Below are 27,863 nucleotides of genomic sequence, written 5' to 3'. Positions count from 1 at the left end.
TTTGCATTCAGGGTCTTATCTGCTATGTGTACATTCAAAGTCAAGAGACTCAAACTTTCAGTGTAGTTTCCTGATTTTTCACAATATTTCATATAGTTTCATAATGACTTAATGTGTGCTCTGTGTCAAAAGCTGCTGGAGGCGAGGGTGAGTGTCCTGGCAGTGAAGGAGGTTGCCTTCTGGGACGGTGTCACCACTGACCTCATGTTGGATGAGGAGGATGGCGTCTCAGAGGGCGTGTCAGGCTGGATTAAGACCCCCAAGCTTCCCCAGCCAGGAGCTCAGTGACCTCTGAGCCAAACTGCAAGACAGACTAGAAGCTCACCCTAAATACAACACTGTGCACCATAAGTGTTTGTATGCTGGACCATGCTCTGAGAGAAAGCCACCACCACATGGCCCAGAAGTAGCAAAGCATTATATGTCATAATGTTTTTGTTTATCCATATATATATATATATATATATATATATATATATATATATATATATATATATATATATATATATATATATATATATATATATATATATATACATATATGGATTATATGATGTGTGTATGTGTGCATATTGCTTTGTCAATAAAAAAAAGAAATTCAAACTTGTGCTTATGTCTGTGTAGATTCTCAGTTATCCAGGTCATAGTATCTCTGGAGCTTGAAAAAGGCGACTGGACTTCTTTTTGTTTCTTGAAGACGTTTCACCTCTCATCCGAAAGGCTTCTTCAGTTCTCAACCAAATGGTGGAGAGACCCAGGTATTTAAACCCCTGTGGGCGTAGTCCCCTGGAGGTGGTTATGACCCTCTATTGATCATGTGCTGAACACATGTGCCCAGGTGTGAAGGGGGCGTGGGTCATATTTAATCAGTGGTTTCAGTTGAAACCAACTTAGGACTCCGCTCCATTGTTTCCTGTGGCCTATTGAGGTCACTGGAACAAAGGTGTGAATGGGGGTTGAGACGTCTGGGAAGGGAGCTCAGGACAGCACTGTAAGCGGGGGAAAGTTGGTGACGTAATCCACCTCCTCTGTTCAATGATGGTTGTTCACAGTGGTTGGTTGAGAACTGAAGAAGCCTTTCGGATGAGAGGTGAAACGTCTTCAAGAAACAAAAAGAAGTCCAGTCGCCTTTTTCAAGCTCCAGAGACCAAACTTGTGCTTCACAATTTGTTTCTCTTAATTGAATTCCTTTTAGTTGAGGTTATTAGCATGGCATGAATACAACATAACATACAAGGTATATCACAGAAATAATAATTAAAAATAATTTTTATTACTGGGTCATTATTTATTAGGGAGGGGCTTACCCAGGCCTGTCTTTATAAAGGCCAATGGGGGACAGATCTACCAACCAATCACATGTGAATGATGAATTGTGATGTCATTTTTTTCATCCAATGACAGAGAAGCCACGTGGGTCTGTTGCCGCTGTTTCGGCTTGCAGTGCTGCTATTCATATGTAAAGTAGAGTCGTTAACACCTGCCGCCGGCCGGCTCCCCCGTACCTTTACCCCCCGCTACTGAAACTTCTGGTGGTACGTAAACGACCATATCCGTCTCAGGCGAACGAAAATGCGCTGCCCCGTATGCTGACGAAAGCTGCCGTTTACTAGCAGCGCTTGCGTCAGTATACGGGACGGATATGTTTCTTTTCATGCAGTGTCCATACTTGCACAGGTATGTCACCTTTCACCTTTCCAGTCTTCATGATCCTCTGCACTTCCTGATTCACTACCCTCATCCATCCTCCTCTCTCTCGTTCTCTACATTCATCAGCTCCTCAAAGTCCTCCTTCCATCTTCTCAGCACTCTCTTCACTCATTAGAAAGCAGCAGGCATTAATTGAACAGGCAGCCAGTGCACCTGTGCAGGTAATGCTCATGTCTGTTGGTACTGGTTCAGCTTTGACTGCAGAAATCAGGTCGGGATCAAAGGAATGTGTTCGGGACTTTGTGTGAAATCTGATTCTGCAGTTTGGATCTAAAAGACTAAAATTTAAACTTTCACTTGTTTGAATATCATTTTAGATGACATCACAAGTTGTGGGAAACAGTTTAAAATATATTAAATACCCGAAAATATCAGATAAATAGTAGACAATAAATCTGTTTATAAAATAACATTTATTTCTTTACAAATAAAAAAATTCAGATTAACTGAATGAGTTTAAAGAGAAGCTGCAACTTCATTACTGATCAAACAGCTGATCCTGTCTCTCTCTCTCTCTCACACACACACACACACACACAGCACTCTGTTTAATGAAGTGTACTGTAAAACACACACACACACGTGTGCACACGCACACACACACACACACACACACACACACAGCAGTAAGTCTGAAAGGCTTTTTCACTGTGTGTGTGTGTGTGTGTGTGTGTGTGTGTGTGTGTGTGTGTGTGTGTGTGTGTGTGTGTGTGTGTGTGTGTGTTGGACTCGGTTCACTTCCTGTCGGGGGGGCGAACGACAGAGAAACAGATTGAAAACAGATGCCTCTCTCTCTCTCTCTCAGTGTGTGTCTGTGTCTCTCGCCCGTTTTCTTCCCTCAGTGCTGCAGACTCTCTCTCTCCACTCTGGGTCTATGTCTCTCTCTCTCTCTGAGTCAGTCTGTTGGTTTCCATTCGTCGTTCGTCTGGAATGAACTCAGACTGAGAGGAAGAGAAGCCACAAAGTGACGAAGAAAACGAAGAAGAAGAGGAAGAGGAGCAGCTTCAGAAGGTTTGTTTCTTTTCTTTATCTCCTGATTCGATTCAAGACAGTACTGCTGTGTACAAATACTACATGTACTGCTGTGTACAAATACTACACGTACTGCTGTGTACAAATACTACATGTACTGCTGTGTACAAATTCTACACGTACTGCTGTGAGTACTGTGTTAAGATTGGACTCTCTGAGCGGACTGAAACCTGGAAACTTGTCACGGCCATTTTGAAGCTTCAGGTCTGAAACGTTTGGCCTCTCTTGTACCGAGAGCTGTTTCCAGCGATGATCAGGTGACTCTCAGGTGGATTAAAGCTACCTGCCCTCAGAGGCCCGAAAGGTATCTGAGCTGAGTCTTGCTCCCTGAGCAGCTCTGTGATGGAGGGAGGCTGCTAGAGAAAGAGTCAGAGTGTGATTGAGAGCAAGGTCAGGTTTGTGAGGAGGCGGGGCATTCAGGGCACTGCTCAAGCTCCTCCCCCTAAAACAGATGGATGTTCATCCATCCATCTGTCCAACGGTCCGTCCATCCATACAAGCCTCTTTCCCACCAACAGGGTTCCGGAGCCGGTGCCGTAATTTGAACCGTTAGCCGGGTTTTCCACCGCCGAAGCACTCAGTGCTCGGCCGAAAAACGGGTTCAATTCCGGCCCCGCAAACTAGCTGGTCTCAAACCAAGAATGCGTGCCGAAAGCGGCAGAAGGGCGTGACTCTGCCGTCTCAACATCAAGTTTTCTACCATATTACATGTGTATTACAGGAGAAAAGTGAAGCGATTTTCACGGCTGTGAATTAGGTTGGGCTCTAAGGCTGAACTTGCTGCTTTGTATCAGTTCATATCACAGATAAAAGGACACAAAGTGCGTACTTGTCGTCTTGCTCTAATCTCTGTCTGTGTTTCCCTCTGTGCTGCACACAGATGCTGCAGTAGTTTGGTTTGGACCCTAAAACGTATTTGCAGCACAGAAAGGGGAGCGTGTTCTTCCACGTTTGTGCGCTTCGGCTTCGTGTCCAGACGAGGCCCCGCCCACACTCATACGTAAAGGAGCAGTTCACAGAAACGCGGTGGGAACGCGGGCCCGTTCTTAAGCGTTTCGCCGGTTCATTGGGAACAGCACGGGCACTGGCACGAGAACCAGTTCCTCGGCGGTGGGAAAGTAGCATCTGAACGCTCGTGAAAGGCCAGACCCAGGACCCAACCATCACAGGGCTTCCACAGACAGATTCACACCTGTGGCCAATTCGGAATCACACACTAACCTGAATGGCTGGAAGGAGGAGCTCCAAAGGGGTGTTACTGAGATTCCTCTAACAGAGGTCAACGTCCAACATTTTTCATGTTCTTTTAGGTCTTTCATTTATGAAAAGGACTCCTGTATAAACATATTTCCCTGCCACACTGGAATATAATTAATTTATGTAAAACCCCCATAAATAAATAAATAAACAAAAAAGGCAGCTAAATAATAGCAGGCTGAATGGGAGATGCTGCTCCTGAACTCTTCATTTCGTACTGGAAGCAGTGACGTGCAGTGACGGGTGAATCACTGGCTCGTCTGGAGTTGGATGTTCACATATATGAACCCAAAATAGAAGCTTATATTTCAATTTTAATTATACTAATGATTAATTATGCTTTAATCAGTTCCATACTGTTCAACAATGAAGGCATGAAAAACAATATATTTAATGTAAGGTCAAACTACTTTTTTTTGGGGGGGGGTGTCTCTTTTTTTAAATAAATTTTTAAAAAACATGTATTATCTTAGCTTTATTGAAAGGTGACATCCATGCACCTATCCTTCTCAGCACAGCTGCTGGGAAGCACTGCTGCAGCACTGCCCCCTATCGGTTTGGCACACTTCTTCTTCCCTCCTCCTGTGTATTTTCACCGTGCATTTATGATCGATCACAAAGAATAAACACATCACACACATTAATTCAGTATATTAGACAGACTGTGGAACATCAGAATGTGTAGCACATGTGTAATCAAATCACATCAATGTATTGTGGGTAAAGACCCTACAATAAAATAGAGAAAACCCAACAGTCAAAACGACCCCCTATGAGCAGCACTTGGTGACAGTGGGAAGGAAAAACTCCCTTTTAACAGGAAGAAACCTCCATCAGAACCAGGCTCAGGGAGGGGGGGTCATCTGCTGAGGGGGGACAGAATCCTCACTGATTAAGTTTTTTAAATTATGAAATAAATTAGACGCTGAAAACATCGAGTCAGTTTTTAGGATCCAGCTTGAATATATTTGTGACTTGATGTTTCTGTTTGTAGGTTCGGCGTGTTTACTCAGTTTGATGAACAGTTTGATTTCTTTCATTACTGTGAATGCTGCAAAGCATTCACGGTATTGTTCTTGTACTCTAAAAACCTTCGGTCGCTAAAAACTCAAGCAGCGTTTGGGCTACAGACACCGTTCTGGTATCAAAACGTTCAGCCTGTTCTGGAGATTTGTGCTTTTACTTTTCTTTTTTGTAACCTTTACATTTCTTAAGATATTGAACTTTTTATAATCTTCATTTTTGCCATTCAAAATGAATGGGGAAGTTTCAAATCCTTTTCAAATCCTTTCAGGATTTAAAAGCTAATAACTTCAGCATACTTTCAGCTAGAAAAACCATTTAAGCTTTAAAATGAAGCCAAGCCTTTCAGCTATTCAGCTTTTACTTGGTGTTTCAAAATCTTTTACGGTTTAAGCACAGTGAGAGTTTAAGTTTAAGGTGTTTTTTCAGCCGTTTCAGAGTTTATAATGGTTGTGTACTGCGTTTGCTAGAGTGGGAGCCTGATTAGTAGAGTGGGAGACTTCAAAACTTTCAGGTGAAAAATTTATTTTTAAACTGCCGCTGTGTCCACACTCTTTGCGCTACAGCCTTAATTTTATGCTCAAAATGTAGAGCTGCTTCTCTACGTTCAAACAATGTGTCTCTAAACCCTGTCAAATGTACACTTTTTAAACTGTAAGCGTTCAAACAGAGGGAGTCCCTTCCAACTCCTTCATTAACCTCCATAGTAATTTCAGAGAGGTGATTTTCTCCAAAGCAGAAATGAGCACCTCTTTTAAACTGCTCCCATGGCCACACTTTTGAGCCCAGGAAAATAAAAATTATACCACTGTTTAGAGCATGTCCTTGTGACGCTCACAGTTCAAAAATGATTTTGATAGGAGCTACGGTTCTTGACTTAGAAGCAGTTATTTGACAGGTGTGCCGAGGCAAATTTGACAGAGTGCATGCATCTCAGCAGGTAAGCAGTGCACCTGGCAGGTGTTTTCAGTTGGCGCATTTACAAGCATTCAGCTTGGCAGAGCTCTCCAATATGTATACTTGCAAACCTCACTGCTTGTGTGACACTACTGTTGGCTCAGTGGTAGAAAAGGAGACCATCAATGCACAAGAAGCAGACAGAGCAGATTCAAGTCCCACTTTACTCCAAACTTTAAAATGTTTCCATTGAGCATTCATTCATCAGCTTAAACTCTTTCAGCCAGATTTAAGCTCTTTGGAGCATTTCAGCTAGAGACACCATTTAGGCTTTAAAATAAAGCCAAGCCTTTAAGCTGTTCAGCTTTCCAGCTGTCCAGCAGTCCAGCTGTCCAGCAGTCCAGCTGTTCAGCAGTCCAGCTGTCCAGCAGTCCAGCAGTCCAGCTATTCAGCTGTTCAGCTATCCAGCAGTCCAGCTGTTCAGCTGTGCTTTGAAATAGAATAATTTCAGCATACATTCAGCTAGAGACACCATTTAGGCTTTAAAATAAAGCCAAGCCTTTAAGCTGTTCAGCTTTCCAGCTGTTCAGCTTTCCAGCTGTCCAGCAGTCCAGCTGTCCAGCAGTCCAACTGTTCAGCAGTCCAGCTGTTCAGCAGTTCAGCTGTCCAGCAGTCCAGCTTTTCAGCTGTTCAGCTATCCAGCAGTCCAGCTGTTCAGCTGTGCTTTGAAATAGAATAATTTCAGCATACATTCAGCTAGAGACACCATTTAAGCTTTAAAATAAAGCCAAGCCTTTCAGCTATCCAGCTGTTCAGCAGTTCAGCTATTCAGCAATTCAGAAGTTCAGCAGTTCAGCTGTTGAAGCTCCTTCAGCAAATAAAGTTTCAGCTCTTTGAAGCATTTCTTAGCATTTCAGCTGCAATCTTTCAGCTTGCAGCATTCACAGTGCATTTTCTTCAGGAAATGCTTTTTCTAGTTCTTATTTGATTTTTTAATTTTAAAGTTGTTTCCAAACATTTTTAAAGGACTGATTTAAGAGTTATTGTTGACTTTTAGTTAGAGCCAACCAACAATCAATAATAAGAAGGCTTCTCAGTGATTGTAAATATTCTGTTTGCTTTCATATCTGTGTCACTGTCTCTGAATAATTTCAGTTTTTAGCCTCTGCAACAACCATTCCTGTCTGGGTACCCAGTTTATGTTACTGTGTGTGTGTGTGTGTGTGTGTGTGTGTGTGTGTGTGTGTGTGTGTGTGTGTGTGTGTGTGTGTGTGTAGGTCTGAGGTCTCCTGACCAATCACCTGATGTGAACCAATCAGGCAGAGAGACAACCTCAGCATGGAGCAATGGCAGGCAGGCGGCACACCTGAAGCACAGGTGAGTGTGACATCAAAGCTGCTGTGACACAAACAAGCTTCTGCTTCCTGTGGAAATGATGACCTGTAACCTCTGAACAGGAGAGTGATGAGTACCTGTATCTCAGTCTGATGACCTCAGAGTGTACTGAACCAATGAAAGTTTGTAAATCTGTCATCAGTGGCTATCAGGAGACAAAAACAGCCAATTGGGATGCTGGAATGAGACTTTCTCTAACAGCAGAGGTGTTGATGAAGAGGAAGCCTCCGCAGCTGATTGATGACATCACTTGCTGAGCATTGATCAGGGCACAAAACTGCAGAGCTCTGATTGGCTGCACACTGAGATGATGTTTGCGCTCCTCTCTGCGGCCCACAGGAAATACCTTCCTGTTTATTTTATTCTTCAGTGGTCGACTGGCATTCCTCCCTCACTCATGACCAACGAGGCCTCTGATTGGCTGAGGTCCCTGGGGAGGGGCTCTGTGAAAACACTCACACACACACACAGGAATGTACTCACGAAGCCTCAGTTACACAAGAGCAGTGAAGGAGCTGACACAGACGCCTCTCTGTGCAGCGTGCAGTCAAAACTCTCTCTGGACTGTAGAGGAGTAAATGTACACAATCAAAACTGCAGTAACTGTACACACAATACACAGACTCCTCTGATGATCTCCTGAGATTGGTGTGCAACACTCAGAATATGTCCCATGATGCACTTCTCTGTAAAACCCAGCGAGTTACACTCAACTTGATTAAAGCTTCTGCTAAATCTCAGAGCTTCTTACAGGAAGTCTTTATGTTTTACAGAAGTTAGGCTTTTATTTTGAAATCTCTCCTCCACTTGTCAGTGCTCAGGCTCGGTGACCATGATGGGATCCATCAGGGGACAGAGAGGAAGCCTCCACCTTCTGCACTTCCTGTTGGGTGAGTAATAACATTAAAGCACCACTAAGATATTACAGGTGAACTAACACCTGTCTACCTGTCTCTACCCGCAGGTGTGTTCCTGGTTCATCCTGAAGGGGGTGTGTCTCTGGAGCTGCTGCCATCGGCCTCTCAAGTGCTGCTCCCCTCCAGCTCAAACTTCACTGTGGTCAGTAACACCTGTCTGCCTCTACGCCTGCCTGTCTCTGTCCCCAGGTGTTGCAGGTACCTGTCTTTCTCCTCAGGTGTGTTCGGGGTGGAGTCAGGTGATGTGGCTGCTACCTCAGGATTCTCATGTAGATGGGGTTCTAGTGGATGATCAGGGCTCCACTAGCATCCTGCAGCTCTTAAATGTCACCTGGAAGAATTCTGGGAGATACACCTGTGAGGAGCCATCATCTGATCAGAGCCGAAATATCGATGTCTTCATTCCTGGGCAAGGTAACAATCCACACCTGCACCAGTCTGTGTTCCTCCTGATGGTTGGATCTTACCTGACCAGTGTTCTAGCTAGCGGTTGATCTCCAGGCGCTGCACCTTGTGCCGGGCAGAGGATTTCACCTTTTCTTTTAGCAGCTGGTCAATTAAACATCTGGATTATGGTTTTGTTGTGTATGCTTTTTGTGTGATTTCTGCAAATCCATTAGTGGAAGGAAACGGCACTCTGGGACACACTGAATGCATGATATATAAGTGCTAACTCTTCTAGATTATATGCAAAAATTATCCCTCTATTGATCTAGTTCCTTTTTTTCCTTTTTTACCTGCCCCCCTGAAGGTCCTGATGAATGGTTCGTCCCATTGGGTCCAGGCGTGGTGATGAAGGAAGCAGAAGAAGACACCATTCCCTGCGTGGTGTCCAATCCAAAGCTCAACGTCTCGCTGTATGAGCGCCCCGCCAGGACGCCGGTCAGCAGGATGACATACGAGCCGGGGCGTGGCTTCACAGGTCGTCTCAATGACACATCGTATGTGTGCGTCGCCACCTACGGAGCTGAGGAGAGAGAGTCCCAGGTGTACTACGTCTTCAGCATCATTGGTGTGTGTCTGTCTGTCAAGGTCCTGGGCTAATAACTATAACCAAAAACAGAATACAAAACTACAACAAACTGACAAACCATAAGAAAAACTAAGAAACACAACAAATACAACAAAAACAGAACTTCACAAAAAGAACCCAAAACACTGGGCCATCGGTCCAGGACCATGACACTGTCTGCTTTCTGATGTAGGTTATGGTCACATTTATGCTTTACAAATGGACCATAAACAAGTCATATTCTTACCTGCCTCTACACCCTCCTCCAACTCTATCTTTGTGCACCTGTGTGTCTCAGTCCCAAAGGAGATGGAGGTGGACCTGTCGGTGTCCAGCAGTGTGCTGAAGCAGGGCGAAGTCCTCACTGTAAACTGCACCGTCAAAGACACGGAGATGGTTTTCTTCTCCTGGGACTTTCCCCGCAAAGAGGTACCTGCCTACCTGTCTGCATGAGCTCACCTAACCGTGGTTACTTAGAGTCGTGTTTTCCTGTGCAGGAAATCGAGCCACTGACAGACTTCCTGCCCAATCGGATCCGCTCGTTTGTTAACATCACCTCAGCAACAGTGGCAGATTCAGGTAGGTGTTTCAGGTAAAAGTGTGCTGCTGCCTGAGAGACCACACTGAGGGAACTCATGCCTTTACTTTGTCCTGCAGGTGTGTATGTGTGCATGGTGCAGGAGACAAGGCAGGGACAAACTGTGAGGAAAAACATCACAGTAACAGTGCTGGGTGAGCACGCACACACACACAAACACACACACATACACACGCACGCACGCACACACACATGTAAAGTGTGTGCCTCTCTGCAGACCGAGGTTATGTGTACCTGTGGCCCTCGGGTGAGACCAATGTGTCGTCTCCCCTCCATCAAACGGTGGAGCTAAGTGTGGAGATCGACGCCCACCCCGCCCCTACTGTCATCTGGACCAGAGAGAACCAGTCTGTTGCCACGGACACCACCGCCATCAACACCTCACACGTGTCGGACAGCCGGTAGGTCAGAGGTCAGAGGAGGAAGAATGAGGAGATGAACTCCTCGACTGATTAATTGACTGATGGGTCGCAGGTACGTGAGCAAGCTGATGTTGGTGCGCGTGCAGATGGATCAGACAGGAAGTTACACAGCAACCATTTCCAATGATGATGACATCAAAGAGGTTACCTTCAACCTGGAGGTGCAAGGTGAGACCCTTGACTGACAGACACCTAAGCGTACCTACATCATGTGATTTTACCTGCAAACCTTTTGTCTGTGCTTTCAGTAACGAGTGTAGCTGTCACCTGACCTCAGGCTCCGCCTCCCTCTTTTTAAAGAAGCCATGTTTTACTTTCTGTTTATACATTTGATCCTGTGTGTGTGTGTGTGTGTGTGTGTGTGTGTGTGTGTGTGTGTGTGTGTGTAGCCCCACCCATGATCATGTCCCTGTCGGAGGTCAGGAGTAACACTGTGCTGTGTGTGAGTGAGGGAGCTCCAGCCCCCTCTGTTACCTGGTACACCTGTTCCAGCTCACACAGGTAAACACGTGTGTACACATGCACACACATTCACACACACAGAGTAACAGTACTGATGTTACCGTGGTAATCCTGTCCTTGAATCTACTTCAGATGCAGTCGTTTAAATGGCGAGTGGAAGAGCCAATCAGCAGCCTCAGAGGGCACGACTCTGCAGGAGAACGTCACTGTGATGGCAGAGAAAGGTGTAACCCAGGTAACCACTGTCATCATGAGTGACTTAACCAGAAGGGAGGGGAAACAATAAGGTACGATGATAAGAAGATGGCTGATGGCTCTGTGTGCATCTCACCTGTGCAGGTACACAGTACGCTGACTCTGCAGACGCTCAGCTCTCTGTCGGCCGTTCGCTGTGAAGTCACAAATGCAGCAGGAAGACGAGTGAAGGACCTCCGAGTCGTCTCCAGCTGTACGTATCCATCCTGCAGCTGCATTTAAACTCTAATGTTCTCGTGTCCTCTGAAGAACCGAGGCAGAACCTTCATCCAGATAGAAAATAGTTCTCCAAATTTCTGCTTTAAAACATCTCCCACGGCCCAGCTGAGACGATGCTGACAGACAGAGGTGGGAAGTAACGAAGTACAAATACTTTGTTATTGTACTTAAATACAATTTCAGGTATCTGTACTTTACTTGAGTATTTATTTTTCTGACTACTTTTTAATTTTACTCCCTACATTTTTGAACAAGTGTCTGTAATTTCCACTTCTTACATTTTCAAACAGACTCGTTACTTTTTAACACGTCTGAGAGAAGTTTGCATTTCCATCAAACATCAAACGATCTGAGCCTAAACGGAAGAATGATAACACATAAGAGACAATCATACTGCCGTATCCTCCATCCCCGGGGCTTATCGGGTACAAAGGGATTAAATACACAAACCTTAATGTCTCATTTATAGCGCTATAATCAGGGGTCACAGCGGGCCGGACCGAGTCTGTAAGTTGTACTCGTGGGACATAAACAGCTTAGCTAGCGCTACTGAAGAGGAGCGAGCATGAAGGGAGTAACGTGTGGCAGGTAAATGCAACATTTCTGAATGCTCAACAAATATCAGCAAACACACAAAGTGTGTGCAGTTTGTCACACAGTGTGTCTGCTAGATTCTTCTCTCCATGCAGAGCCACTACAGCTGATCTTAGGGTTCCTCCACCTTCTGAATCCCACTGTAACCCCTGAGTATCCTCATGTTGGTGTTTAGGTGGAGGCACAGTCACCCTCTACTATGGAGGACACAGAGAACAGAGCTGAGTTTAAATTAACTTTCACAGTTTGTGTCCTACAGAACAGATTCAAGCTGAGTGCATTCATTAGAATAAAAATTTATATTGGAATAATGTTCGTATTCTCATTCAGGATAGATGGACAAATGGATGGATGGATGGAATATTACAATAATATAAAATGAGGTTCAGTTAGCTTTACACAAAAATATCAGGTAGAAAGGTCCTCTAAAGAGCTACCTTTAGTTTCTTACTTTGAGTACATTTCAGAGCCTGTACTTTTTACTTTTACTTGAGTAAATAAGTTGAACCAGTATGTCAACTTTTTCCAGAGTAGTTTTTGACACAAGTACTTGTACTTCTACTTAAGTACAGGATATCAGTACTTTGGCCACCTCTGCTGACAGAGGAGACCGTGACAAAGGGCATCATCTCAGAGCTCCTCACCTTTCCCCATCCTACCCATCACAGAGGCCACAGCAGAAGCTGGAGTCATGAAGACAGGTTTGAAATGTGAGCAGAGGAGCAGAGATCAGCTTGTGGTTCAGATTAACACACTCTGTTCATGTGAACATCTGGACTTCCTGCCAGATGTTCAGGTCTTCAAACTCCAGCAGAAAGACTGAGGAACTGATGATTCAAACATACTGTGAGCTCACAGAGAGGAAACTGAGGCCAGAGCTGCTTCTGCTGGGTCTGAACCTGACACCTGAACATTTAACAGAACATCCATCAGAACACTTTAGTGTTTTTGCCATGTGTGTGTGTGTGTGTGTGTGTGTGTGTGTGTGTTGTTTGGTTTGGTCTATTGTGAAATGCTGTTTTTGAGGATGCGGCTTTGTTTTTGTTTGTTTTCCATTATAGTTAGGACCAGTGCAGCTGTTGTGTATTTCTAACATTGCTCGTGTAGTAATCTGTCTGTCTGTCTGTCTGTCTGTCTGTCTGTCTGTCTGTCTGTCTGTCTGTAGCTCTCCTGTCTCAGGTGGTGGTCTTGGCAGTCGTCCCGGTCTTGGTCATTATTGCTGTCATCTTCCTCGTCATCCTCATCATCCTCTGGAGGAAAGTTAGTGTTCACATAAATTGAACTTTTATCTGAGGAGTAGTATTTCCTGTAGTACTGTACTGTACCACATACACAGAAGTATTTACTGCTTGTTCTAACAGAAGGTTCTAGAACACCTTCATGGCCTGTTTCTCTCTGTATGCAGAAACCTCGTTATGAAGTTCTTTGGAAGGTGATCGAGTCTGTGAGTCCTGATGGACAGCAGTACACCTACCTCGATCCCGCCCAGCTGCCCTACAGCTCCACCTGGGAAATACTGCGGGACCACGTAGTTCTAGGTAACACCAGGAAAACACGTAAATTCAGTCAATGAGGAGGTACTCTGTCCACCATCACACCAGTAGACTGAGTGTAGACAGTGATTTCTCAGATGTTGTGAAGAGTTTTTCTTAATCAGGAAGTGATCCACTGTTTCCCACACTGCTTTCAGGCCCTTCGTTAAATTAATGAGTCCTCCTGCTCTCTGATTGGCCAGTTTTTCAAACCTTTATGAGTACAACAGTCTCCTACAGTCTGTACAGCATGTTGGAAGTGCCCATGAGCACTTGGAATAAACTGCCGACCTTTGATTTCCTCTGAGGTCATCAGGAAACTGGACTCACCCAACCATGAAATTCCTTATCTGTCCAATCACAGCTGAGCCTGTAAAAATGAGAGGATTTGGTATAAAAACTGGCTTTCTGATCAGAGTCCCATAAATTAAAGCTGAAAGATTTTGATTGCATCCTTTCCCATCCAAAGACTGTGTTACTGTCCGTGTACTTCTAGATTCAGCTTTAGGTCGAGATAATGTGAGGAACAGTCCGCTGATCATCAGCCCGTCTGTCTTTCTGTCTCCAGGTCAGGTGCTGGGTTCAGGTGCGTTTGGCCGCGTTGTCGAGGCTACCGTCTCTGGTCTGACTCACTCTCACTCTACAAAAGTGGCTGTGAAGATGGTCAAACGTGCGTACCTGTCTGTCTGCCTGTCTGTCGGTCTGTCTAACCATCTGTCTGAGTGTCTGGATCTCTCTGCCTGTCTGTCTGCAGCGAGGAGCGATGCCGTCCAGTCTCTGATGTCAGAGTTGAAGATTTTGGTTCATCTCGGTCCTCATGTGAACATCGTCAACCTACTGGGAGCCTGCACGAGAGGAGGTCACACTTTAATCCGTGTTCAGTCGTTTAACCTGAAACTCATCTTCTTATAAGCCCAAAATCATTCCTAAAGCTGAACCAATCCTAATTTAATTCTAAGATTATAATGAATTATAATGTACGCAAACAACAGGAACACAGACAAATGACAGGAACACAAACAAAAAGGAACATAAACAAATGACAGGAACACAAACAAGCAACAGGAGCACAAACAAGCATCAACAACACAAACAAACAACAGGAACATAAACAAGCAACAGGAAGATAAACTGAGAACAGAAACATAAACAAACAACAGGAACATAAACAACATGACAGGAACACAAACAAGCAACAGGAACACAAAAAACAGGAATACAAACAAATGACAAGAACATAAACAACATGACAGGAACACAGAAAAACAACATGAATACAAACAAGCAACAGGAATACAAACAAACAACAGGAACACAAACAACAGGAACACAAACAAGCAACAGGAACAGAAACAAGCAACAGGAATACAAACAAGCAACAGGAATAAAGACAAACAACAGGAGCACAAACAAGAAACAGGAACACAAACAAAAAGGAATGTAAACAAACAACAGGAACATAAACAACATGATAGGAACACAAAAACAACAGGAATACAAACAAATGACAGGAACACAAACAAACAACAGGAGCACAAATAACAGGAATACAAACAAACAACAGGAACACAAACAAATGACAGGAACACAAACAAATGACAGGAACACAAACAAACAACAGGAACACAAACAAACAACAGGACCATAAAGAACAGGAACACAAACAAACAACGGGACCACAAACAACAGGAACACAAACAAACAACAGTAATTCAAACAAACAGGAATACAAACAAATGACAGGAACACAAACACACAACATGAACACGGACAAGCAACAGGAGCACAAACAAGCATCAACAACACAAACAAGCAACAGGAACATAAACTAAGAACAGGAACATAAACAACATGACAGGAACACAAACAAACGACAGGAACACAAACAAACAACAGGAGTACAAACAACAGGAATACAAACAAGCAACAGGAATACAAACAAACAACAGGAACACAAACAAACAACAGGAGTACAAACAACAGGAATACAAACAAGCAACAGGAACACAAACAAACAACAGGAACATAAATAAATGACAGTAACACACACAAATAACAGGAACATAAACAACATGAACACAGACAAGCAACAGGAATACAAAAAATGACAGGAACACAAACACAGGAACACAAACAAACATTGTCTTGTCATGGCAGCAGGTATTGTTATGCAAACATCAGTGATTCTTATTTTTTGGTTATTCGAATAAATGAAGAGATTACAATATTGTGCAGTTGTCCAAATACTAATCAGTTCCAGCAGATATTTGTGTGTGTGTGTGTGTGTGTGTGTGAGATGGGGTGGGGTGATGCTAACTGAGGCTCTTTAGTCTTTAGTCTTTCTGTCCCAACATCTCACCTGTGCAGGTCCCGTCTATCTCATCACTGAGTTCTGTTGTCATGGAGACCTTGTGAACTACCTGCAGAGGAACAAACAAACTTTTTTACAAGGAGACACACAGACCAAGAGGTGAACACACACATACACGCGCACACACACACACACACACACACACACACACACACACACACACACACGCACACACACGCGCACACACACACCCATACACGCGCACACACACACACACACACACGCACACACACACACACACACACACCTGTCCTGTGCTGACAGTGTGTCTCTGGCCCACAGTGACTGTGATGGTGGGTACATGGACATGAACAATGAAGAGGGCTCTCAGTACGTTGCCATGAAGGAGCTCAGTTACGCCGACATCAAACCTGCCATCTACGAGACGCCGTACACGCCAGCAGGTGATGGTTAGAGCCATAAATATGTGGACACACCACACTGACATCGGAGCTGTTCAATAAAGCAGAAATACAAAGCTAAAACTTGCAGCTTTGATTTGAGGAGTTAGAGTTGTTTATATCCACGGTCACTGTGTGTCTTGGACCAGTGTGGGACATTTCTGCATTAATTCTTCATAGATGAAGCAGGTCAAAGGTCAGGAGATGATTCCAGGTGTTTCATTTGAATCTGCATTGAAATGAGCAAACATCAGGTAAACATCAGGAGTTTGGTTCATTCAGAGAAATGAAAGCATCAAAAACAGGAGAGAGGGGATGGTCCAAGCACCCTTTCCTTTGTCACTCCACAATGAGGATCACTCATTATCCAAGCGTAGAAGAAGAGAAGCTTTTATTGTCATATGCACAATAGAAATCAAGACAGCAGTTTACACTTTACAATAAATTCTTATTTTATCAGATTCACACAAAACAATTCTCATAAAACAAAGAGAAAGATCCAATAAAGTTACCAAAGACAGGAGTTAGAGCGCTGAGCCTTCTGCAAGTTTGCAACAGATACAGTATGTAGAAATGAGAACAATAGCAGATAATAGCAGGAGTGGGGGAGAAGCTGTTTGAGAGACAGGAATCACAGAGCAAATCCAGAGGGTTCAAACCTCCCTCAGCCTCAGGAACACTGATCAGCAGCTCTGTGACAGCATGCTTTGAAACCAAGATCAACCTCCAACACAGAGATCAGAACATAGGATGGAGAGGCATCTGAAGGAGGAGTGGTGATGTGACAGATCTGTGGAGTGTACAGGCAGATGCTGTCTGCTGACAGGCTTTACATGAAGCCAGAACACGGAGAACATTCAGAGAACTGACATGAAGCTGATGGTGCTGCATTTCACTGCTGAAGGCCAAAGTGAAGACACAAGAAGCTGTGAACATCCAACCATCCTGAGCTCAGGTCCACAGAGGGTTCAAAAGCAGTCCGTACTCTCCACCTGCTCCACCTGTGCCCTGAGAGGAGGAGGCTGAGGACAGAAACAGCTGAAAGTCAGAGAGTGAAAGAAGAGCTCATGAACCTGAATGTGTTTCAGTGTTCATTTAAAATAAATGACGAGTGTGAAGAAAACCTTTGTCTTAAAAACAGACAGATTGATGACTCAGTGACCTTTCCTCTATTGATCCTATAAACTAATAACTAATGCTGTTCTCCTTCAGACCAGCAGGAGGCGCTGCTCCTCAGTGACTCTCCTCTCCTCTGCCTCAGTGATCTCATCGGCTTCTCCTACCAGGTCTCACAGGCCATGGACTTCCTCTCCTCCAGAAAGGTACCATCACTCATCAACCCTGATCAGTTCGTCCCTGTCACATGACCACAGGTTGGCCACCTGGTCTGTGGGCACCTGAGTTCAGGCTCCTAAAAATCTCATCTTTGCTTTCAGCACTTATGAAATACAAACAAACAAATCATTTCCAGTCTTTGTGTCTGATATTCAAATTAGGTCTGAATCAATCACTTACAAACAAAAAGCTGATTAAAAACCCTTTGCATTACAAACATGATGTAAATGTTTTAAAAGAACTGCATTTACTTAATTATTCACTTAATTATAGAACGTCCTGCCAGTAGTTTTTCAGGGGTACAGATTCAGTGTGTCTGTGATACAGCTCTTTGGTCTGTGGCAGATTTAAGGACTGCCCACAGACCCTCAGTGGGATTAAAATCACAGCATGGTAATTTGATGATCTCAGAGCTACTTAGTGATCACCTGTGTCTGTGGTGTGGAGCTCCATCATGCTGCTCCATGCCTGCTGGAAGAAGTTGGTCTGTGAGGACGTTTGTTGTGAGACTCACAACCTGTAATCGGCTTGGAGCTCTGAGGACGCAGGAATGGATCTCACTCCATCAGGACAGAAGCTGAAGATATGAAGCTGGGTGAACCCTGTAAGCACTGCCTGTCTGCATACATTTAGATTTGTGTGCCAGTGAAAGTCTTTCAGACATATGAAAAGCTTCTGATAGTTCTTCACTAAATCAGAGAAACACATCAAATCATCCAAATAAAAAGTGAAGCAGCAAAGTGTCTGAAACAATTCAGTTCAGTTTAATTCAATTTTATTTATATAGCACCAAATCACAACAGTCACCTCAAGGCGCTTTGTATTGTAGGTAAAGACCCTACAATAATACAGAGGAAACCCAACAGTCTAAACGACCCCCTATGAGCAGCACTTGGTGACAGTGGGAAGGAAAAACTCCCTTTAAACAGGAAGAAACCTCCATCAGAACCAGGCTCAGGGAGGGGGGGGTCATCTGCTGAGGGGGGAGAGAGACAGAGATTAATAATAACTAATGATTAAATGCAGAGTGGAGTATAAACAGAGTAAAAGAGGTGAATGTTTTGGGTTCTTTGGTAAAATTCAGTTTTTCGTTATATTTCTGTTGGGTTTACTAGTTTTTCTCACAGTTGAGCTCCTCGGGTTGCTGTAGTTTTGTATTCTGTTTTTGGTTGTAGTTATTTGTAGTTTTCCTTGGTTCTGATCTGCCTTGTGTCTGTGTCCCTGTGTCTGTTTTGTCCCCGTGTCTTGGCCCTTTTGTGTTTATTTTCCCTTCCTGTTGTTTCCTTGTGTGTGTGTTGTTTAATTTTCCTCTCCCGTAGTAGAGTTTAGTTCTCTCTGTGTTTTCCCTCAGTGTCCCTCCCTTGTGGCGTGTTGTCTGTTTTCCCCAGTGCATATGTGATTCCTTGTGTGGTGTCAAGTCCTGTGTGTGTGTGTGTGTGTGTGGGTGGTTGCGTGTGCCCACCCACCCCCCTACAGGTTTGATTCTGGGATCAAACCTGTAGGGGGCCTCAGCCCTCAGTCACAATGGCATCCACAGACCATGTTGCAGTTAATATTTCTGGAACATGCTGCTCACTAACTCATTCGATCCTGTTCACCTTCATTAGCAGGATAACCCAGTGTAGAGGCTGCTTAGCTTCAGGATCAGCCACAACTTACCAAAGGTAAAGAAGCATGAGCAGTAAAGCACTCAGAGGCTGTCCTCCAATCATCAAGCATAACAGCAGCATGATCCAACACACACACACACACACCTGCACAGGAAGCAAACAAGTAAGACCCCCATACAGACTAGGGATGGCACGATACCACTCTTTTATGTCCAATACCAAAATTTTAGATTTAGATATCGGCCGATACCAATACAAATCCGATCTTTTTTTTTTTTTTTTAACAATTGATTTCAAATGCCTGTATACATTTTGCATAAGTCAACAGTCTCTTATGCAACAAAATCAAAATCTTTTAGGTTTCCCACATACAAAACCAAGGACCGGGGGGGGGGGGGGGGGGGCAGAGCTTTTCAGGCAGTGGTGCCAAAGCTCCAGAACTGTTTACCACTCCAGCTCCATTTAGCTGACTCTGTGGAGTCTTTTTAAAAAAAACATTTGAAAACTTTTCTGTTTAACCAGGCTTTTAGGGCTGCATAAAACGATTATTTTAGTAATCGAATATTCTATCAATTTTTCCATCGATTAATAATCGGATAAGAAATACTTTTTTTATTAACAGTTTATCTGCATATTTTAACTTCCGTACTGCAGTTTTTTGCCTGTGAACAAACAGCGGTGGATGGAGCAGCTACAAAGTTCTCTTTTCTTCACCTTAACACTTGCTGATCAGGTGCTTGATGAAGGACCTCCAGCTGTTTCCCAGTAAAGATTTTAATGGTGGTTACTAAAAGAAAAAGCTGCTGTTTTGGACGCTGGAAAAATGTTTCCTTTTGCACTACTTGAGCTCACCGTCTCTGTAACAGCTTCGTCTCTTTGCGCTTGCGCAGTTCAAACCGCTGCCTGCTATGAGTGTTTTGAAAAACTAGTGGCTGTGGGAGCCATGGCGCATGTGTGAGTAATGTTGTAATGCTTTGTATTCACAAGCATTCTCGAAAATACGTTTCTACTGCAGGTCTATATTTAGTCACTAATAAGGGATTAAAGTATAAAAAATATTTTGAAGGAGCCCCTCGGTCCTGGGGGGCGGGCCTTCCCATCGCTAGTGCTAATGGCCCGCGCTCGCTAGCAAACCAGTTCTGGTAGCTACAGCTGAAGTAAAGACAAAAATAACAGCTGAAATTCTCAGCGAGCACAACACACACACAGACACACAGAGAGCAGTGGAGGCGTGGAAATGCATGTCAGCGATAGCTGCCACCCGTCCCGTAAAGTACGGAACCCCGCATGTTACGGAGCCGTATTCCACGGAGTCCCGTAACATACGGGGTTCTGTATTTTACAGGTGGCAACTCTAGATGATCCACTCTGTGTTAAAGGAAATCCATCGCAGCGACGGAGAGCTTTTTAGAATGTGTGCTTGTGTATACGTGAGTGATTCACACTCCAGTCCAGTAGGTGGCGGTAATGCAGTTTTATGTTGGTTTGCCAGCCACCAATAAACCACAAAAAGACGACGGAGCACTAATGCTGCTAATGCTAGTGAGGAGCGCCGCTTACATGGAGACAGCTGAGCGCTCAGAGTTTAAACGAAGCTTCGACACAGTAAATTTGTGTCGATAATTTTTTAGAATCGATTTAATCGAGTTAATCGATGAATCGTTGCAGCCCTACAGGCTTTGTTTACTTTATTTTTATTTATTTATTTTTTCTTGTAATATGGTAATGTTAATGTTTTTAACATGGAGTTTTATCATTTTTTGGTTTGTTTTTTGATATTGTATTTTAATTATTGTACAGTGGCTTTTTGTTTGTGTAAAGCACTATATAAATAAACTTTACTTACAACAATCGCTCTATCACCTGAATCCTGTTGCTCCTATGTGAGAAGGTGATGCATTGGCTTATGGTATGTTGCAAATTACACTAGGGCTGCAACTATTGATTATTTTAGTAATTGAGTATTCTATCAATTATTCCATCGATTACCTGAGTAACTGGATAAGAAATACTTTTTTTCACATTAACAGTTCATCTGCATATTTTAACTTCCGTACTGCAGTTTTTCCCTGTGTGAAACAAACAGGGTGGATGGAGCAGCTACAAAAATCTCGTTTCTTCACTTACTGATCAGGTGTTTGATGAAGGACCTCCAGCTGTTTCCCAGTAAAGGTTTAATGGAAGTTACAGGGAGAAAAGCTTCTTTTGGATGCTAGAAAAACATTTAGTCCGCTCCATCTGAGCTCACCGGCTCCGCCTCTTTCCGCTTGTGCAGACAGACTGCAGTAAATCAGCTGACTGCTGCTGTTGTGTTATCAGTGTTTATGTTGAAAAATTGGGGGCTGCGTGAGTGCAATCTTCTAATGCTTTATATTCACAAGCATTCTCCTAAATACGTTTCTACTGCAGGTCTATATTTAGTCACTAAGCTTTCCAAAATTGAGTCTCTTATATCTTTTCGAGATTTAGAGAGGGCTTTTCATGTGACTACCTGCCTTGATTATTGAAATGCACTTTATATCGGTATGGACCAGGCTTCACTGTCGCACTTACAAATGGTCCAGAATGCTTCTGCTCTTCTCCTGACAGGGACACATAAATGTGAGCACATCACCCCCGTTCTTGCTTCTCTACACTGGCTGAATTGATTAGAATTGATTTTAAAATTTTATTGCTTGCCTTTAAAGTTTTGAGTGGCTTGGCTCCCACATACCTAACAGACCTCTTACACACATACACCCCACAAAGGTCCCTCAGGTCGGCTGACCACCTACTTCTTGCTGTCCCCAAGTTGAGACTAAACACCGGGGCGACTGAGTGTTTGCTGTGGTGGCGCCCAAACTATGGAATGAGTTGCCTCTCTATGTTAGGATGGCCCCATATTGAGGTCTTTAAATCTCACTTAAAAACACACCTTTTCTCTAAGACATTTCAAAATGCCAGTCTCTAGTTAGTTTGAGTCATTTTGGGAACTGCTTTTATAGTTTTATTTAGTACTCCTTTTATGGTTTATCCTTTTTAAATTATAATTATTTTTTATGTGTTTATTTTTTTGTGTTGTATTGTATTGCTGAGAAGGGGTCCTTCCAGTACCGGACCATCGCTAGTGCTAGTAGCGGTGCTCACTAACAAACGGTGGTTAAACTGGGAGCTGAAGTAGAGAAAAAATAACAGCTGAAATTCTCAGCACAGCGAGCACAAAGCACAACCACAGCAGAGAGCGGTGGAGCCGTGGAAAACATGTCAGCGATGATCCACTCAGTGTCAAAGGGAATCCGTCACAGTGACGGAGAACTTTTTAGAATCTGAGGGGTTTTTATTTTCTAACTCCTGATCCCCTCCATTCCAGTAGGTGGCGGTAATGCAGCTCTAAGCTGATTTGGTCACCTGCAGACCCACAAGAAGAAGAAGACGACAGAGAACTGTAATGCAGCTAATGTGCGCGAAACACTATTTAATGGATCAGATTACATTTTATATTCCTTTATGATATCTGATACAGTCATTTAGATCAGGAGGACCGATGCCGATGCTGAATATCGGATCAGCGCATCTCTAGTACAAATCCACATTTTATTGTGATGACTCAACATCTGGCACCCAGATCCCAGAATGGAGAACAGATGTGATGGAGCCATGTTCACCCTGCACTATGTTCTACTAGAATCTACTCTGACATTTTAATTGTGCCACTGCAAAACACACAAAACAGGAAATGCATGTGAAGTTATAATTTTTCTTTTTCCACCTGAATCCTGCTCCTGTCCAGTCTCTCCATCCTCCTCTTTCCTCCTCTTCCTCTCTCGCCTCCTCTCAGTCTTTGTGCTGTCATTCACAAAGTAAACGTAATAGTAAAACAGCAGTGGGATTATTATCACTTTATGATAATGTTGTAAATTCACCAATGAGCAGAGCAGCTGATTGGCTCTCAGAGAGTTCAGACTGGGACTCTTCCCGTCCCCACTGATGCTGTCAGGATCATCATACACGCCAATTCCTTTAACGGGAACGAGTCGGTCATGCTCGATGCTTTAACTCATCAGCTCTCCTCATGAATGTGCAGGAGTTCCTCAGACCCAAGTTTCTCATTGGCCAGAAACAGATGTTTGAAGATGATGCCATCATTCATTTGTGTTACCTGTGCAAAAAAAGTCATGACAAACGCAAACTTTAACATGTTCACATGTGACACTTTGACCTATCGACCTGTTGATGTGTTGACGTGTTGACCTGTTGATGTGTTGACCTGTTGGCGTGTTGACCAGCTGATGTGTCGCCCCTTTGACCTGTTGACATGTCTACCTGTTGCGTGTCCCTCAGTGCGTGCACAGAGACCTGGCAGCGAGGAACGTCCTGGTCTGTAAGGGGAAGCTGGTGAAGGTCTGTGACTTTGGTTTGGCCAGAGACCTGCTGAAGGACCAGGATTACATCTCCAGGGGAAACGTCAGTTAACCATTTCATTAACTTTATTGAGCGCTCATGACATCATCAGGTCAGGTGTTCACCTATGCCACCGCTTTGTTTCAGAGCTTCCTGCCGCTGAAGTGGATGTCTCCAGAGAGCATCTTCCAGAACATATACAGCTCGCAGAGCGACGTCTGGTCCTTCGGAGTTTTGCTGTGGGAGATCTTCTCTCTGGGTAAACCAGTCAGTCTGACCAGTCTCACCAGTACATGTGTTCACATCAGTGGAGCCTGCAGATGTTTTTCAGAGGGGTGGGAGCACTGAAGCTCTGGAGTTGGAGTTTATTCATTCTTCTTGCTGACCTTTACCCTAAAGTCAAACACACAGCTTTAATTTGGAGATGTAAACTGGTCATTAACTGGAAACCAGTTAGGCTCAGTAGCTGCTGTTATCGAGGCAAACGATCATCTCACCAGAAACCTCACAGCCCTGAAAAGGGCCCCATCTTTTCTCCTCTTGGTGGCACCACACCTGTCAGACTTGTCTCCGCCCCCTCACTGCAGGGTTTCTGTGTTTTGTTCCAGGTTGCAGACCGTACCCCGAGCTCTCCGTGACCCAGGAGTTCTACTCTGCTCTGAAGAGAGGATACAGAATGACCCGACCTGAACACACTCCTGATGACATGTATGACACGCCCACACACGCATCAGCTTCCTATCACGGTGCTGAGTATGACCCTCTGCACGTTTCCGTCTGCAGGTACGACCTGATGAAACGCTGCTGGGAGGAGAAACCTCAGTCCAGACCTTCTTTCTCCTCACTGGTTGTCTCCATGGGCAACATGTTGAGCGACGACTACAAACAGGTAGCAAACACCTGCTTCACCTGCCTCAGGTACGCCTCACACACCACCTAATCTAGGAAACACTGACTTCGTTGTTGTGTGTCAGCGTTACCTGCAGCTGACCCAAGACTTCCTGAAAGGAGGAAATCCAGCTGTGCATCGTTACAGTCACAGTTTATCCAGAGGTGCCGAAGACCAGACACACAGTCACGCAGACACACACGGTAACACACACGCACGCGTATACACACACACACACACACACACACACACACAATAACACACAGATACACACATAGGCACACACACACAAACACAGAAACACACAGATCACTGCTTGAAAACTTAGTTTAAAATAAACTCCGCCCTCTTTTCCTTCACAGGAACCCCCACCCCTCAGGTGAATAGGTCAGAGGGGGAGACAGTGGAGGCAGGCCCCTCCCATGGCACTTACGTCCTCCCTGTTACTGAAGTCACCATTGAGAGCAGCAGTGGCACCGCGCTGGACGCACACAGGTACGACACCATGTGACACATTTGGGTCTAGAGCAGGGGTGTCCAAACTTGCGGCCCACGGGCCGCTTCCGGCCACACCCACTTTCGGTCCGCGAATTGATGTAAAAAATAACAGACAATTTGGCCCTTTAAGTTACTTTTTTGACATTTTGCTTAACCCTCTTAATTGGAGGGGAAGGTGAAATTTCAAAGAAGTAACTTAAAGGGCCAAATTGTCTGTTATTTTTTACATCAATTCGCGGACCGAAAGTGGGCGGGGCCGGAAGCGGGCCGCAAGTTTGAACACCCCTTGTCTAGAGTCTAGACTATGATGCATTCAGGTGCAGTGCGTTTATGTTACAGCTGCACTTTAACCCTGATCAATGGGAACGTTTGCTTCAAAATAAAAGCCTCTGAACAGAAACAAAGGAAGTGGAGAGGCACGCTGACCTTTCAGAGCCAACCTGATGAACTAAACAAGGTCTCCTTTTCCTTGGAGACTTTTATTGTGAAACAGCTGTAGGAAGCTGAGATTGACCTTTGACCCCTTGATATAAAAAACAAACATGCTGTATGTACAAATAGCTGTGCTCTTGATGACTACACCATGTTGTGACCATGATGATGAAGATGACACTGTGTTTCCTTCGCAGTCCTCTGCTCTCAGATCCCCTCGCCATCTTGGACTCTCAGGAAGTGACATCATCAGAGGACAGACAGGAAGCTGCAGGGCCTCCTGAGGAGGAGAGCTGCCTGTGACAGACAGCCGCAGGGTCCAAACATCCGTGACTGTGGGCTCATGTGCCCTGAGTGTGGACTGTAAGGCTGTGGGTTTAGGTCACAGAGGGGTCAGAGTGTACAGCAGGTCTTGATTCACATTTATAACCTTTAGTATCCTCCATGTACTCCGCATTACTCTGTCTTTATATCTGCATATCAAAGTGCTTTAAGCCTCAAACTGCTGACTCGCGTCAGGACTGAAGCTTCCATTAAAGTGTATTTATGGATCAGATCGAGTGATGTGTTCTATTGGGTTCTGATGTGTTCTATTGGGTTCTGATGTGTTCTATTTGGTTCTGACTGGTTTTGTTCTCCTCATTGAAATTCACTCGATGTCAGATGTGTTTCTTTTTGAGGGAATGAATGCCTTACTTTTTATAATGAAGCACAGCAGACACACAAATCAAGCTCATCCTGAGTCAGCTTTCCACCGCTGTCAGGATGCTGATTTTTAGTAATTCACGACAGAGGAAGTGGGGCGAGACAGCGGGCTTTTTCGTGCTGCTTCGCCGACTTCTGAGGGATTTTCGAGGCATGGATTTGTCTGAGCTGAGCTCTTGGGTCGCCGCCAGGCAGGTTCGTCTAAGATTGGCTGGAGTTGGAGTTGTTTCCTTCCCCTTCCCTCTCGCGTTGTCATCTGAAGGTGTGGAAAGCTACAGTTTACTGTGGCAGGAACCCAGAATTGCTGCGCAGCTTACTTCCGTCTTCAAACTCAGTCTCAAACCTGGTTTCTCCACTTCCGTGGATTTCTGTGCTAAAATGATGGTAATTAATGCCCGCTCAGTTGCCAACAAGTCCTTTATTTTAAATGACTTGTTTCATTGTGAGACGATGGATTTTATGTTTATCTCTAAAAGTAGCAGCGTGAGAATGAAGTCTCTCATCTTTTAGAACTTTGTCCCGGAGACTGTTCATTTTTATGTTCTCCTTGGATTTCTGGCCAAGGAGGTGGAACTGCTGTTATTTTTAAAAATACTTTTTTATACCATATAATCTCTTACAGCTCTTCTGAGATATTATGACTAAATTTGTACAGTATCTTAATATATCGGCCACCAGGATCCGCTACAGCTTTTCAGATTTTCAAGACTTTTTATCCTCCACTGTTAAATTGGGGAGGATCATCATCATCGGCATCTTCAACATTCATGTTGATGATTCATCTGACAGTACTGCTAAGTAATTCCTGAGCATCTTGGTGTCACAGCTGGGTGCTGCAGTCAGGGCAGAGAGGACCTCAAAGCAGGACATGAGGCGAGAGCTGAGCTTTACTTAACTTTTACTGAAAAATAAACATTAAGGAACAAAGCTGGACCGGGCCAGCTACACAAAGACTAAGTACTTGGAAACTGGAAACTCAAAAACACTCAGCACGGACGTTAACCTAAACCACTGCATGAAAAGAAGCATATCCGTCCCGTATACTGACGCGGGCGCCGCTAGTAAACGAAAGCTTTCGTCAGCATACGGGGATGCGCATTTTCGTTCGCCTGAGACGGATATGGTCGTTTACGTACCACCAGAAGCAGCGGGGGGTAAAGGTACGGGGGGAGCCGGTGTTCCATCGAGTCGTGTTTCCCCATCAGATACTGTTTCCCCACCGTCTCCTCGCCGCTGCGCGCCGCTCACGCGCCATGAAACGGTATCTGATGGCTGTCATTCGGTTATCAGTTACAGTTCCCCCAGTTTATTATAGGGGGAACGGTATCTGATGGGTGACATAAAGCCATCAGATAGTATCTGTATCTGATATCTGATGGGGAAACGCGACTCGACGGAACACCGGCAGGCATTGACTACTTTACATATGAATAGCAGCGCTGCAAGCCGAAGCAGCAGCAACAGACCCACGTGGCTTCTTTGTCATTGGATGAAAAAAAGACATCATATGGCAGGCCGTTTTAACATAAAATCCGTTTGTCTGACTATCTGTAATCATATTTCAGATATCTAAAACTGCATTTTGACTAGACAAAACTACATTTTGACTATCCAGAATGGTAATTTAAGATATCCACAATTACATTCTGGCTAGTAATTATAATAATTCAAGATATCTTCAATTACATTTTGACGAGTCAAAATTCCTTTCAAGATATCTCAAATTATGTCACCGAATTCGTCATTTGACGGGTCACACATCCCTAATTACAATTTAAGATATCTAAAATGTAATTATGACTTGTCTAAATTACGTTTTAGATATCTGAATTTAACGATTGCGTGAAGGCCCCCTTGTGCTGTACTGAGCTGTCCAAACAATTGCCTGTGTAGATTTTCAGGTGGCTGCAAGGACGC

General features: G+C 44.2%; 1 protein-coding gene across 2 annotated transcripts; it reads left to right on the top strand.

Annotated features, from left to right (window-relative positions):
* The first annotated feature begins 2,550 nt into the window (after window positions 1-2,550).
* On the top strand, window positions 2,551-25,797 carry LOC115792622 (platelet-derived growth factor receptor beta-like). 2 transcript variants are annotated; one of them, XM_030747231.1, is made up of 28 exons: window positions 2,551-2,721; window positions 7,197-7,296; window positions 8,129-8,204; window positions 8,279-8,373; window positions 8,450-8,645; window positions 8,983-9,243; window positions 9,542-9,672; window positions 9,741-9,822; window positions 9,901-9,975; window positions 10,059-10,242; window positions 10,316-10,431; window positions 10,653-10,764; window positions 10,858-10,960; window positions 11,065-11,173; window positions 12,959-13,053; window positions 13,199-13,331; window positions 13,894-13,995; window positions 14,080-14,184; window positions 15,693-15,795; window positions 15,979-16,100; window positions 17,310-17,419; window positions 23,363-23,485; window positions 23,570-23,681; window positions 24,031-24,130; window positions 24,206-24,311; window positions 24,397-24,475; window positions 24,674-24,806; window positions 25,439-25,797. In XM_030747231.1, exons 2-28 carry the CDS (start codon window positions 7,258-7,260, stop codon window positions 25,542-25,544), a joined length of 3,108 nt encoding a protein of 1,035 aa, XP_030603091.1. In that variant the 5' UTR covers window positions 2,551-2,721; window positions 7,197-7,257; the 3' UTR covers window positions 25,545-25,797. The 2 variants fall into 2 exon arrangements, with proteins under 2 accessions (XP_030603091.1, XP_030603090.1); XM_030747230.1 differs by having other exon boundaries at window positions 24,397-24,514.
* Window positions 25,798-27,863: the final 2,066 nt, after the last annotated feature.

The sequence above is a fragment of the Archocentrus centrarchus genome, chromosome 14 (genome assembly GCF_007364275.1).
Source record: "Archocentrus centrarchus isolate MPI-CPG fArcCen1 chromosome 14, fArcCen1, whole genome shotgun sequence".
NCBI lineage: Eukaryota > Metazoa > Chordata > Actinopteri > Cichliformes > Cichlidae > Archocentrus > Archocentrus centrarchus.
This window is presented reverse-complemented; position numbering and strand designations above follow the sequence as displayed.